At 41.7% G+C, this 15,105-nt stretch overlaps 2 protein-coding genes across 2 annotated transcripts; one reads left to right on the plus strand and one right to left on the minus strand.

Moving 5' to 3' along the window:
- Positions 1-1,644: 1,644 nt before the first annotated feature.
- LOC139479579 (apical junction molecule ajm-1-like) lies at positions 1,645-4,209 on the minus strand. Its single transcript, XM_071262416.1, has 3 exons — positions 4,195-4,209; positions 2,115-2,973; positions 1,645-1,985 (listed from the first exon to the last, which is right to left on the minus strand). The coding sequence occupies exons 1-3, from the start codon at positions 4,207-4,209 to the stop codon at positions 1,645-1,647; spliced, it is 1,215 nt and encodes a 404-aa protein (XP_071118517.1).
- Positions 4,210-5,505: 1,296 nt separating this feature from the next.
- Positions 5,506-9,964, plus strand: LOC139479842 (ecto-ADP-ribosyltransferase 5-like). Its single transcript, XM_071262739.1, has 3 exons — positions 5,506-5,539; positions 7,704-7,729; positions 9,158-9,964. The coding sequence occupies exons 1-3, from the start codon at positions 5,506-5,508 to the stop codon at positions 9,962-9,964; spliced, it is 867 nt and encodes a 288-aa protein (XP_071118840.1).
- The last annotated feature ends 5,141 nt before the right edge of the window (positions 9,965-15,105 follow it).

Here is a 15,105-nt window from a genome sequence, read left to right on the forward strand (position 1 = left end):
AAAACAAAAAAACCCGACTAGCTCAGCCAGCTCCTTTTCTGAGTACAGGAAGCTAAAGACACAACCCCTAGTTCCGCGCCAAATGTCACTTGCTTGAAAATATCTGTGGTCACATTCAGCATAAGTCATAATGTTAAAAAAACTGTACTACAGATAGAAAAAACTTTTAATTACTGGATGCATCTACATTTACGAGACATAAACATCTTACACAGTATCATCCAATCACAGACTGCAGATCCTGGAGGCTCCGTGCGAAAACGGCACAGTCACAACTGGTTCTGATATGGTATAATATATCCCGTAGGCTCAATAACATTTCCGGAAAGTGCCACGCTAACTTCCTCAAACACCTGTCCGGAGAAAGCAATCCGTAGTTACAGCTGCGGGTCAACAGAAGGGCCTTTGGTCACCGTTGTGATGACCCGAGTGATAAAAAGCATAGGGACCTGGATCGCAGGCTCTCTGACCTGACACCTCTGCAGACCGCAAAACCCGACGAATCCCAACAACCTCGACTCTGTCAGCTACCTGATGTTTTGTTTGCTCTCAGCAATATTCCAGCTATATGACGTCGGTCTGTAAATAGTCTGGACCAGACAACCCAGTGATTGACATCATGAGCATCGAACCCCGCAATTGGGATACGATGACATGCATCAACTCAGTCAGAGAACCCTACCACCCGATCCCGTTAGTCACCTATTACGACAAGCATAGTCGCCTTTTACGGAAAGCGGGGGTTGCTGAGGACCATTCTACCCAGGATCGTCACTGGTCCCACCTGATGACATTTCCCTAAAAGTGCATTTGTATATAAACTGATATAAACTGTGTAATATGATATTTAACACACTATAGAGCAGTTTAATGTGCTTAAAGCATGTAAAAAGAGAATCTCACGTGTCGTTTGATATAAAAAATATCAACACGAGTTGACAAAAGTAGAAAAATTCCGAGGCTTGCCGAGGATTTTTGCCACTTTTATCAACGAGTGTTGATATATTTGATATCAAAAGACACGAGGGTGAGATTTTATTTATCATCCAACATCATTCTTTCAACTTTTTCAATTTGTAGACAGTAATTAGCAGTGTCTTCAGTGTAAAAAGTACTGCAAACAGATTCAGTAGCAGAGCTATTAGTGATGTCATTTGATTGTGACGTCACAATGGTCTGCAAGGCATTGTGATGTAATTTCATTGCAGCGATATCTACAGTGTAGATATTGCTTGATCTCATCCAAGCGATATCTCCTGTGGGAGCCAGTTTGGGATGATAAATCGCATGTCAAACAGATGTATGTGATATCATTTATTTATACACTTGCTACATTTGTTCAATTATTCAACAGTGGCAGTATATAAATATGTCTTGCTTTCTTTAAGCAGCGCCGAACTGTCGAATTAACTTGCGTGCACAACCCGTGACCAGAACCGAACTGTCCAATCACAAAATTGGTTTAGATTTCAGACTCTTCAAGCCGACACCGTTTTGTCATTAATTCCTCAGAATGTTATCAACTTCCTTATGAGAGAAGCGTACTGTATTGGCTATGTGGCGCGTCGTCGATCATCTTTTTTGATATGTATGTTTTCAAAGGTTTCCTTCGAGTTGGCAGTTGGAGGACTCCCTGATCTTGGATCACCTTCGAGACTCAGTCGTCCTCTCCTCTTGAACTCCACTGTCCACTTCGAGACTCTCTCGCCCTCTCCTCTTGAACCCCACTGCCCACTTCGAGGCTCTCTCGTCCTCTCCTCTTGAACCCCACTGCCCACTTCGAGACTCTCTCGTCCTCTCCTCTTGAACTCCACTGCCCACTACGAGACTCTCTCGTCCTCTCCTCTTGAACTCTTCTGCCCACTTCGAGACTCTCTCGTCCTCTCCTTTTGATCTCCACTGCCCACTTCGACACTCTCTCGTCCTCTCCTCTTGAACTCCACTGTCCACTTCGAGACTCTCTCGTCCTCTCCTCTTGAACTCCTCTGCCCACTTTGAGACTCTCTCGTCCTCTCCTCTTAAACTTCACTGTCCACTTCGAGACTCAATCGCCCCTCCTCTTGAACTCCACTGCCCACTTCGAGACTCTCTCGTCCTCTCCTCTTAAACTTCACTGCCCACTTCGAGACTCAATCGCCCCTCCTCTTGAACCCCACTGCCCACTTCGAGACTCTCTCGTCCTCTCCTCTTGAACTCCTCTGCCAACTTCGAGACTCTCTCGTCATCTCCTCCTGAACTCCTCTGCCAACTTCGAGACTCTCTCGTCCTTTCCTCTTGAACTTCACTGCCCACTTCGAGACTCAATCGCCCCTCCTCTTGAACCCCACTGCCCACTTCGAGACTCTCTCGTCCTCTCCTCTTGAACTCCTCTGCCAACTTCGAGACTCTCTCGTCATCTCCTCTTGAACTCCTCTGCCAACTTCGAGACTCTCTCGTCCTTTCCTCTTGAACTTCATTGCCCACTTCGAGACTCAATCGCCCCTCCTCTTGAACTCCACTGTCCACTTCGAGTCTCAGTCGTCCTCTCCTCTTGAACTCCACTGTCCACTTCGAGACTCTCTCGTCCTCTCCTCTTGAACCCCACTGCCCACTTCGAGACTCTCTCGTCCTCTCCTCTTGAACCCCACTGCCCACTTCGAGACTCTCTCGCCCCCTCCTCTTGAACCCCACTGCCCACTTCGAGACTCTCTCGTCCTCTCCTCTTGAACTCCACTGTCCACTTCGAGACTCTCTCGCCCCCTCCTCTTGAACTCCACTGCCCACTTCGAGACTCTCTCGTCCTCTCCTCTTGAACTCCACTGCCCACTTCGAGACTCTCTCGTCCCCACCTCTTGAACTCCACTGCCCACTTCGAGACTCATGCAATCGCCCTCTCCTTTTGAACTCCACTGTCCACTTCGTGACTCTCTCGTCCTTTCCTCTTGAACACCACTGCCCACCTCTCAAAAGTGACAAAGGCAGGAGAATAATCCCCTTGCATTGCCACAATGACCATCACGATTGGATATGTCTGATGACAGCACGGTAACAGAGAATACCTAGACAGGTTGAAGCCTGCAGGAATATTCTTCCTGGTTGTGTAATTGCTTCAAATACGGCCCATAAGCATGTACTTAACACATTCAGACTGTTTACTAGTAAGGATCGGTAACTCTCAGCCGCAAGGATATTTCCGGTAACTGTATATTTATTCTGGTTGTGGTAATTAGTATTATACAAGTATCATCTGGATGGCCTTTGGTCATCCGAGTGAGAACAAGCACAGGGACTAGAAGGACTAGAAGTGAATGGCTAAGTCACTAATTATTCACTGATCGCCGTTTAATGTGTGTATTACAAACCTTTAAGTACAATATATGTAACAACTCCTTCCGTCTAACTATAACGGTGTTGTCAGCCAGTGCAAACTCCACCCCAATGAAGTCAGCGAGGTGTATAGTGAGCAAAAAGGAAGTAGTTTTAACCAACTCGCCCTGTAGCGCTAAAGAGCCTAAACACTAAACTAGATCGACCATATATTTATGTATAGGCTGGGCTTTTCAAGGTAAAACTATGTTGTGACCGTAGTCAATAGGAACACAATTACATGTTCCTAACGCTATGGTTAGGTACCAAGTAAAGTAAGTCTATGAGACCTTTAAAACACGCGGTCACATACATACACACACATACACGCGCGCGCGCGCGCGCGCGCACGCACGCACGCACGCACACACACACACACACACACACACACACACACACACACAGGCAACAGGCACACACATGCACACGCACACACACAGACACACCGGCACACAGACACGCGCTATGATTGTGTAATTGCAAGGGCCATTCACATGGCGTTTAATAAGTTTATTTAGAAATGACACAAGTCAGCTACCAAAGCTAGACCACCATTTGCCGGACTTTCATTTTAGGTGGAAGCTTCGGTGGCTGAGTTGGTTTGATTGCTGACTTTGTGTGCTGGAGAGTGTGTCGATTCGAATCAGGATGGGACTCAACCCAAATAAGTACTGGAATCTGTACTTTACAAAGAATGTGTTATCCCAAATATGACATGTGTTATAATGAATGATGTATTTATAATCGTATGATGACAGCTAGTTGTATTTGTCACAAGAACACTACTTGTTTCACAGTGTTTTTAGAATTGGACATGTGGCCTTGCTGTCTTCATTGACCATCCCTCACAGCACGCATGCGCATGCTGTACTGGGACCTGCGTGCTACTGGACAACAACGGAGCCTATGGACGAGGTCGATCTCAAGTGTGTTTCAACAGAATGAATGAGATTTGAGTAAGATGTAGTTGAAGTTTAGTGTCATTTATAGCTAAAATGGATAGAATTATTATTAAACCGCCCGCTTGTTATAACAAAAACGAGCGGGACACTGTAACTTGATAATGCCCTTGTATTGCGTGAAGACGGACCATTATTACGCCTGTTGTTAGGTGACGTCGTAGGATGAGGAAAGGTGACGTTACTTTCAATAGTGACGACATTGGTTTGTTCTATGACGTTTCCATATTTGTAAAAGTGGGTCAGTGACATTCAGGTTGATTGCAGTAAATGTTTTCCATCCATTTTTAGCTATAATAACGGTAACGCTATTTTTCAGGGCATTATCATTTGCAGGAACCCTCGGTCTTTTCAACTGCCCTCCTTCGTCGGGCAGTGTCATGAAAAATAGCGTTACCCTTATAATAACCGTAACATTCCATGCGAGAATGCTTTGTAATAATTTACTTCCAACACATGCCTGTTACAAGTTAACGTTGTTGGCACTAAGCCAGGTTTATACTGTCTACCAATGTTGGTAACCAGACAAGCGTGACCATGATTCGACCACAACGTCGAAAGTCGACACAATTCGATTAATATTCTATATGTTCCAGGACGTTATTTTCATTTTCGCAGTTTCTTCGGAGTGGTTGTTGTGAACTTCATGCATTTATATGCGGATTATGGCAGCTTCAAATCTACATATTCATCGATGTCTATTTATGTGGCTGATTCTAAGGAATTGAGTTTATATTTAACCATGACACGCCATGAGGTTTGGGAGGCTATTTCATAGGTAAGGAATGTGCTGGTGTCACATTGGACTGGAACGCCGGACTGTTTAGACCCTGCACGTAAGTTTGTTGCAAAGGAATCATAACTAAATAGGAGTCACATATGACAAACAATGTTTGTCCATATCAGAGCCGTATGGTATACCTCGATCTCCTGATAGGCTACAAGATATAAATAACTGCCTCAAATGTAAAATGCGTTTTTATATTTGTCTGTTTGACCGACTGGACAAGATGTCATAGAAGCGTTATATGTATAAGGGTCCCCAACAAAGTGTTATTGAAATTGAAATATTTGCTTCAAGCTTTTTTGACGCCAACTTACTTCAAGTATGATTTAAGCTGTCTTCAAAACGACAGCGTTGATATACGTCAGGCTATACATGTAACCTGTTTTCGCTTCAGGTGTTAAAACTTTAACAACAATGGGCCCAGCGCGACTGCTTTTAATATTGACAGGTAAGTGTTGATCATGACGTCACTTTGCAAGAAACGAAATCGTTGAAAATGAGGTATTTATGATCATGGAGGTGAGGTGAGGTGAGGTGAAATTGGGTTTAACGTCGCGTCCAAGATTATTGCACTTATATAGCGACGTGCATGCACGTGTGTGTGTGGCTGCTTGTACTAGTCCGGCCGATTTATAGTGCTAGCTCACTGAGATACCATGTCGCAGTTTAACATGAATACCCTACTCAGAAACAGTATACTGACTCCGAGCCGACCAGTCCTTGTTATATCCTATAAATTCCATTGTTAAAGTTTATGTTAACAATTTAAGCGTTGTATCGGAAACATATGTACTGGTCCTGTCGTTTATACCGGTCCTATGCCGAGCTCCAGACAGGGTAACAACAAGTACCATTTTTTAACGTCATTTGGTATGACGCGGCCGGGGATCGAACCCCGGACATTCCGATATCTGGGCGGACGCTCTACTACTAGACCACGGAGGCGGTCTTATGATCATGTAATAGAATGGAAAATCGATTATGTAGAATTAATGAGTGAGTGATTATTTATATGCAAATGTTCTTGAAAAAAAGTTTCATGGCATCCATGGTTTAGACCTGTGTTTTCCTCAAGTTCAGCAATGGCAATACGTCAATCTGACAGTATGAGGGTATATTTACCTCAATGATTGAAACTTCATTGATGGAAGTTGAGGGACGTCCAGACCTCGGGTCATCATCAAGGCCTGGTCTTCCAGCTTAAACGTGTGGAATAGCTGGGGCACTTATCCCAATACACTTCTGACATGCGGTCATGAATTTCTTAGGCAGTATGTCTCTCTAAAGTCAAAGACTTGATGACTGCTCGGTACTCGTTCTGTTCCATTTCTGTGTCCATTTGGAACCCTATCCCGTTCAACTGGCTGTCACTCAACAGACCAAGTACACTTGCAATGAACTACTCAAACTGCTACATTGACTTGTTCACTTTGTTATGGCCCAATGTTGAAAATTAGTCAGGCTTAGGGCAACAACTAAAGACACCATAACGAATTTATTATGCCAAACAAATTTCACTATTGGGTATCTTGGTCGCACATGTCATGTCAAAATGAAAACCTGACACTTATAACCGGTATAAACGACAGGAACAGTACATATGTTTCCGATACAACTCTTTAATGTTAGCATAAACGTTAACAATGAAATATATAATGCGCACAATGTGAACGTTTAAAGTATTATAACTAAAATGGATAGAATTATCATGCAAATGCCCGCATATTATCAGAAATCTGCGGGCCTCTGTAACTTGACAGCAGTCCGCTTTACCGTAACGACGGGCTGCTGTTTATTCTATTGCTATGTGACGTCATTGACGTCACATTTTTTGTTTGTGACGTCATCCTATATTATGTTCTTTGACGTTACAATTTGTAAACTCAGTGACCTCCGTTGTAGGATTTCTTTTCTGTATCTTTCATAAATAAAGTCACGATGGTCGATTCTTTGAAAATTATTTTCTTTGCGCATCACAATTAATTAAAATCAAAACACAAAACAGTGTCGAATAATGATTTTCTGTACCAGACTTTTCATGTGAAATATGTGAGGTAGCTGTTTGAAATCCAAAATAGCTGTTACTGACGGAATCTTCTCATATTAGGTCAGGAACAACCATCTTTGATTTATACTGACGGTATAGGGGCTCATATGGGGTCAGTAGTTCTGCTATCTGATTGGTCAATCTCACTTTAAAGCATAATAAAGGGTGCTGTGTTGTCGCCAGGTTGTCTGATGTGTTTCCAGGCCGCCGTCATGTGGCAGGGGTACTGCTGTGCTGCGTCAGGCAATAGGAACCTACTTCTTTGTGCAAATTGTTTGAATGGCGGGTGTTACCGGTAGGGCAGCATATGCTTACCCTTTTCGAGAACCCCTGGTGTCACCACTCATATTCCGTGATCCATTCATATAGCCTTCACAGCTTCACGCCAGATGGAATCTCTTTAGGCGGTAAATCTAGATTGGTTATTCTCTTGTATTGACAATTAATATTATTCATTTGATATTTTTTTATTATTATTACTTGACCATATCAGAACACTAACTACAAATGAGGTTGCATGACACATTACGTGTAGTTTTAAATTCATAATGTTTTTGTCTTTCAGTTGGATTTCTTTGGAATTTGAGCAGTGTAAGTAGTCGGCTTTAAAACATATTGTTATAAGGTAAAAATGCATCCCCAAAACCTTAGGAAATTATAACAAAGTCACCCTTTAAATTGATGGTTGTAGCTTAAACACAAGGAAGACAAAGTGCCGCCAATCTGGCGCAAACAAGCAGGAAATCAAGAGGGCGATGACAGATACACGATATTTAGGGATAGCTTCGGAGTTGTTGTCACAAATTAACCAATAGACATGTGTAATCGGTTAGTAGGTTCTAGTGGTTTCCCGATCACGACACAAACACGAGTTCATGGTCTGATATTGTTCTTAACCAATTAAACTGCTATATGCGGGCATATGACAAAGACAGGCCAGGCCCGAACACTGTAAAATGATACCGTCAACATTAGGAGAGGAGAGTGCGGCTTTGAAGTCGATCGAGTGGAACTCCGATCGTTCGAAGTTCCTCACTAATTGACGAGCCTGGTCGGTCTGATCCTGTCGTGTATTGATGGACGGACTGAAGAGAAGGTAAAACTAATGTGAGCATAAAGCCTGGTGTTGCGTTTCTTTATGATGCGAGTATGACTGCTGATGGAGACAATTCGGAGTAAGCGTTGATAGATCAATCAGTCCTTGACTTTGATGACCCGATGCTGACCAGGCAAGCTGTAAAGGTATGGCTTAACTGACCATGACGACACGGAAAAACAATACGTTTAGGTAACTGTAGAAGGTCCCTCTGGACGCCCTAACGCAGTTACGACAATATACAACGAACGCGTTATTGACAATTATTTGTAGCACTGATGTCTATACGCACACAGGCACCTGGACAGTGAGTGTGAATTATATGTGATCAGGACAGCTTTTAGGTTCATTACAGTCTGAATATACCAAGAATGGGTAACCCATAAATTACAAATATTGGGAATCAAACACAGGCCTTATGTGTGACGAGCCAACGCTGACCACCAGGCTACCCTATTAATGACACACACGGGGATGCAAACATAAGTGAACTGAACGGCCTTGAGCTCAGAAAATAGGGCACATTTCCGAACACAGTCTATCATTTGTTCAACAGTTCTAGTCAGTTGGCAATCAGCGGAAAAGAGGCTTAGTTTAGATTTTCGCTCCCACATTTTCCTGTATACCTTAAACCTTTTCTATTGCATAAAGGACGTATCTGTACACAATTTTCATTGGGTAGTAAGCTTACAAGTGTGTGCGTGAAGTTTCATGGGGTCAAAATTGCATAAATTGAAGGAAAAATGCATAATTTGACAAACTTGGCTGTAACATTTTTATTAAGTCATTAAACTATCCAAATTATGCCTTTGATTACAGGTAATGTGTTCGGTTATCTGAATTTGGCAAACATTCTATGTGTCAGTAATTCATGTTATTTTTGAATTACTTAAATTAGTGGAAATCATTACATATAATTCCAGGGAAAGGTATACCAGTTACTAGCCTTGGGCAATAGCATCAACGCCTCAATCACAAGGGAAGATTACCAAAGACAGAAAACGAATCTGATGGACGTTATCAATACGAATGCCATTTTCCAAGAGGCTTACCTTGACGCGTCAGAAGAGCAGCGAGAACGCGTCATAACCAGAGGGAGGTCATACGGCTTGACAAATGAGGAATCTTTGGCAGTCATGATGTATACATCCACTTCAGTGAATGGGGAATTCAACATGATTTTAAGAGATGGTATTCGACACAAATATGACATACCCCACCAAGTCCTTCATTACCACCTTATCAGCGCATTAGAAAGGTTACGAGTGTCACAAACGCTCCCTCGTGTTTTGTACAGAGGTGACCAAAATTCCTATCAGCACTTAAGCCAAGGAGACAAAGTACAACTTGCAGGATTTACCTCAGCCGTATATAATCTCAGAATAGCAAACAGAATCCGCAAAGATGGTGGGGCGTTATTTGTGTTGAAGGGTGTTGGTTTCGGGGCAGCTATAACAAAGTTGTCTCTTTATCCCGACGAAGCTGAGATCCTAATTCCACCGTATGAATCTTTTAAGATTACCAAAGTTGCAAAAGATGCCAAAGGTCCGGTTATTGAACTAACTAGCATTGGGGAGACGTGTGGCAGAAAGAGTCCACAGACAGGATGCCAGTGTTGTAGACAATCAGCGGAGGAGATTTTCAGTATAGCCTACCAAGACTTGGGAATATTCCCCGTTGTTGTAGCATTGCTCATACTTACTGTAGGTGCTATATATATATATCCTTGATATATTCGTTCTGTAAGGAGTCTTCGTCCAATATTTCGTAGATCATGCTTAAGCGGGACTGGCTACATGTGTTGTTAATGCAAATTTCCACCTGGAAAACATACCGTATTCAACGTAATAAGCGCCCAGGGCGCTATCAAGATTAGAAATAGGGAGCGCTTTTTAGAATATTATTGTGAGTTGAAAGGTCGTAAGTTTCGTGGTTTATGCTAAACAGCCTGACATGTTTACATACGACAGATATTTTTTTCAAGAATTTAATTGCCCATAATTAAGGGTGATATAACACACGAGTGCGTATTATACACAAATAAATAGGGCTTGTGTACATTTATCAATCGGAAGGGGTGCTGATTGGGTTTGTTTACTGGCCAATATATTTAGCAAATATCGCTGTGGGCGCTTATTAGACCGGGGCGCTTATTACATCGAATACGGTACTTTAAATAACTTGATTCAGTGACGCAATTCCAGGTCTGCAGTTGACGATAACAACGAGTTGTAAATGCTCGTTGCTTGTTGATCTCATTAACAGAGTATTTCACGTTAACTGCGGGAGTAAGTTTAAACACATGCTTATCATATATATTCAGAGTCGAACTATGGACTCCGATTTTAGCAGTTGATTATAATTCTTTATTTAAGCTGTTAACATTATATACTATCTCGCAAAACGGTTTAATGCGATTAATGTGATATTTATATATGTACTTATTGAATATTTTGTGTTTTGTATGTTTCTGAAGGTGTGCAATTTATTTAGTCTTTCCTTGCGTTGTTTTGTTTTTCTAAACTTCTCCAACAGTATAATAAAATATCATATGCTTCTATACGTTGTTGATTTGCTTAGAGACAGGGGACACAGGTGACCTAGTCGTCTGAGGCGCCGCGATTCGCTGTGCAGAGTTTTGTCCCTTGGGCACGCCAGAAACCTATGATTGTGGGTTCGAATCCCGGTTCGCCCCGATTGTAGTCTCTAGGCTTGTCAGCACCATAACCGTGCTCGTGGGTTTAACCGAAGTGGTAAACGTCCGAGACCTGCATCACTTCGGGCTTTCCTCCCACATTAAGCTGACACGCAGCGATTTAACTGGAATAACCCAACTCACTCACTCACTTAGAGACATATCCATAATATGAATACACATGGCTGCCTAAGGGAAACAACTCTCTTGTGCATATACCAGGTTTCGGGCCATTAAATACATAAAACCAATCCAGAGTATAGCTATCACCGACAAAATAACAAGTCACCATATAAGTAAGTGAGTGAGTTTTGTTCAACGTCGCTTTGAGCGGTATTGCAGTAACGGCACGATGTGGGAGGAAAGTGATGTGGGTGGCGAAAGCCACGACTACGGGTACGATGCTGACAAACGTAATCTGAATGAACTCGAAATTCGGAAAATACGACCATAGGATTCTGGAAATCCTAAGGGACGCAACTCTGTACAACGAATTACGACGTGTTAGGGAAATGGGCCACTGAGCCCAACATGGTCCTGCACCATGACTGTGGAATATATTTATTTTATGAAAAAAAAAAATCTAAATTAGAAACGTATACAAAAGCAAGTCTAACCAGCTCAAGCTAGCTATATTCCACACATAGGGAATTTCACTTTATTTTCAGAGTCAAGAAGGATGTTGTGTAATATAAGATTTCAGAGACTAAATGTTAGTCTAAGCCCAACACTGAAGATTGAGTAAATGTTGGGAATGTGTGGAGGACTCTGAACATCTTCTGGCGGCAGACAGAAGCGACCGTAAAATAAACCAAACAGATAAGGGACACAACTCCTTGCACTCCACTTGCTCGTACTCTTGGACTCTAGAGCGACCACACATCATGTAGAAAATTCTTTGTTGTTTATTTGTTTGTTTTTTTGTATATTTGTTTGTTGTTTAACGCCGCACTCAGTTATATTCCAGCTATATGACAGCGGTCTGTAAATAATCGAGACTGGACCAGACAATCCAGTGACTGACATCTTGAGCATCTATCCACGCAATTGGAATACGATGATATGCATCAACCAAGTCAGCGAGCCTGAACATCCGATCCCGTAAGTCGCCTCTTACGACAAGAATAGTCGATGTTACGGCAAGCATGGGTTACTGAAGACCTATTCTAAACCGGATCCTCACGGGTCTGTTCCGATGTCATCTGAACATGCTGCAAATAATAACTATTAACAATGTAGTTAGCGTTTTATCGGTATTACGATACTTGTTCAAATAAAAAAAAATAACAGTAACTTTCGTGGACCCTTTCCTCCAGGAATGATACCGTGTCACAACTTTGATAAGCTCAGTCAGAATCGAGCATTGTCAGTGTGATGCTCAGTGTTACATTCTTTGAATTTAAACATTGTCGACATGGCTAGGTTACCAAAAAGAAAACAGCTTTCTTTTTACGATACATATTGGGAAGATTACATCCAAATTAGTTTAGGGTTGAATGACATCAGTTTGATTAATGTTACAATAATAATGATGCTGACACGCCGTGGTGTAGCTGAAATACTGTTTAAAGCGGCATTAAACTTATGTTTATGTCAGTGAGTGAAGGATCAAATACATTTATAATTGGTGTACACGGGTACAATGTGTGAAGGACATTTCTGTTCACTTTTTTAAAATATTGCTAAAAACCGCGAAAACCGTACTCACTCATTCGCATTTTTGTGCATTAGTTATCTCATTGCTTACCATATCTTTTCAGAACCTCAGAACCTTATGTAACCATACGCATGTTGATTCTCGCAGTATGGTTTGTTGGTTGTTTGTTGTTTAACGCCGCACTCAGCAATATTCTAGCTATATGACGGCGGTCTGTAAATAATCGATTCTGGACCAGGCAATCCAGTGATTTACATCATGAACATCAATCCACGCAATTGGAATCGATGACATGCATCAACCAAGTGAGCGAGCCTGACCACCCGATCCCGTTAGTCGCCTTTTACGACAAGCATAGTCGCCTTTTACGGCAAGCATGGGTTACTGAAGACCTATTCTAACCCGGATCTTCACGGGTCTCTCGCAGTATGGGACCTATCCTTGTTAGGGCGTGTCTAAACCCTCGCAGACGGTTCTACTCATCTTTATGTATGTAAATCCAAAATTAACGGAACCTAAGAGAGCAGATCGAATACAACAGCTAGACGTTTAGAATTATTTGTACCCGGTAGTTGGCGCGGGCATGGTACATTTATCGTTCATTACCATTTGACGATCATTCATCTTGTGTAGCATAGTACTCGATCAAAGTCCGCGGTACTCAGACCCTTCCTAGAACCTGAGTAATTTTACAGCAAATCAAGAACAGTTCTGGTACAGGTCTGTTATAACTATCACTGTCTCTGAATGGGTTCACAGGACACTGACCGTGACGAATCCTAGTGACATCGTCACGTTCGTCGTAAGAAGCACTATGGTATGACTACCAATAACGTATCCAGTGGGTACGTTCATTGATGGACAAGAAGATCCATACGTCCAAACACTAGTCCAGGGATATTTTGATCCACATAACTTCCCCACCTTTGGTAGGAAATACATTTGAACAAAAAATAAAAAATAATAATGGAAGTGAAAGAGGTACTGTATTATTTGAGGGGGTATGTTGTCCGTGTTTGAAGCAACGCTGTTCTGTTTACGGGTAGTAGTTGCTACAGAACCAAAGTAGACACAATTTATGCAAAACAACTTCATAAATTACTGTAGTCTGTCTTACAGACCCTGATAAAAATATATCAAATACAGCCCATGCAAGTCTGTAATGTTTGGCAAGTCTAGATTACTGCAGTATCTGAAAATGAAGAGAGTATTTGGGCTCCTTTTTATTAATTTTTTATAAAGATAATTTAACAACTGTTTTTTTCTGTACGATAAGTCCATTTCAGAGACTAGATGTAAGTCTATAATTACTGTGGTAGAAATTGTTACCCATAAATGGTGTCTACTTTGTCCACTTCTAAGTAATGCCTATCAAACAATTCTACAGAACCGCCCATCACACTGTTATTGCTGCATGTGGAAAGTCTATCAAAATACCTGCCGTTGTACAAATGATATGCTATTAACACTTTCTCAATAAGAAGATTTGGCAGTGGCTTAAGGTTAGTATTGAGGCATGTTGATCGAGTAATATATATCAGTGAAGATGTCGTGTCTTTGGGGTCTACAAGTCCAAGTCAATACATGAAGTATGTTTGATTTCGTAATATTTGTATGAAATATGTGTATCAAATATGTTTGGGAAAGGCAGCTATACAAAATACAAACCCCTGTATGTAGATGTTGAATGAACGAAAACACGTCTAATATCCCCAGCGAATTTCCCTTTAGCAAAGCTGAAATTATTTCAATTTTGATATTTAAATTCGATCATCCAGAAAGACAACTGTGTTTGCTGTTAGGAATCAGTTTAGATATACGAAATTTAATTTAAGTAAAGACCTAGGTTCCAGGGTATATGATGGAAGTGTAGCCCTGCTATTATCCTAATGTAGAATGTCGATACAAACCTAATAAAACCAATTTCGGAAGATATTTCAAGCAACAATGTCTACTACATCATCCAAGTGATCAATCCCTTTATCTTTGTATCTGTCAAATTCAGGCGATTTATGGACAAAGCAATTCGTGGCGCTTGATGGTTGGTAATTAAATTGTCAAAAGTTCATGTTCATTCCGAAACCTATGATCTAAACGTTTGAAAAGTTATAAAAGTTAAAACGAATTCTGCCTGTCGGGATCGTGGTTAGATGATTTATAAATACAGATGAAAAACACGACGTGCAGTATATCAAAATCCTCTGACGTATAGGGGCTGTGGGGCCCAGTGGATAAAGCGTTCGCTCGTCCCGCTGAAGACCCGGGTTCTATTCCCCGGTACACATTTCTTGTGTTCCCAGCTGTGATAGTGCTGAAATATTGCTAAAACGCAACATCTGGTGTCATCATTGATTTTCAATGATTAATTAATTTCCCCCGCTATTTTGCCTTTACGCTCAATAGAATCTGTTTCGTCGGGAATCATCGACTGGGTATTCTCTGACTTTATGTATACCTGCTGATACACAACCCCTGGTTGCTGAAGTGATGGCATTCATCCCGTGTGGGAACCATACATA

The sequence above is a fragment of the Haliotis cracherodii genome, unplaced genomic scaffold, assembly GCF_022045235.1.
Source record: "Haliotis cracherodii isolate W230 unplaced genomic scaffold, xgHalCrac1.p SCAF_4, whole genome shotgun sequence".
Lineage (NCBI taxonomy): Eukaryota > Metazoa > Mollusca > Gastropoda > Lepetellida > Haliotidae > Haliotis > Haliotis cracherodii.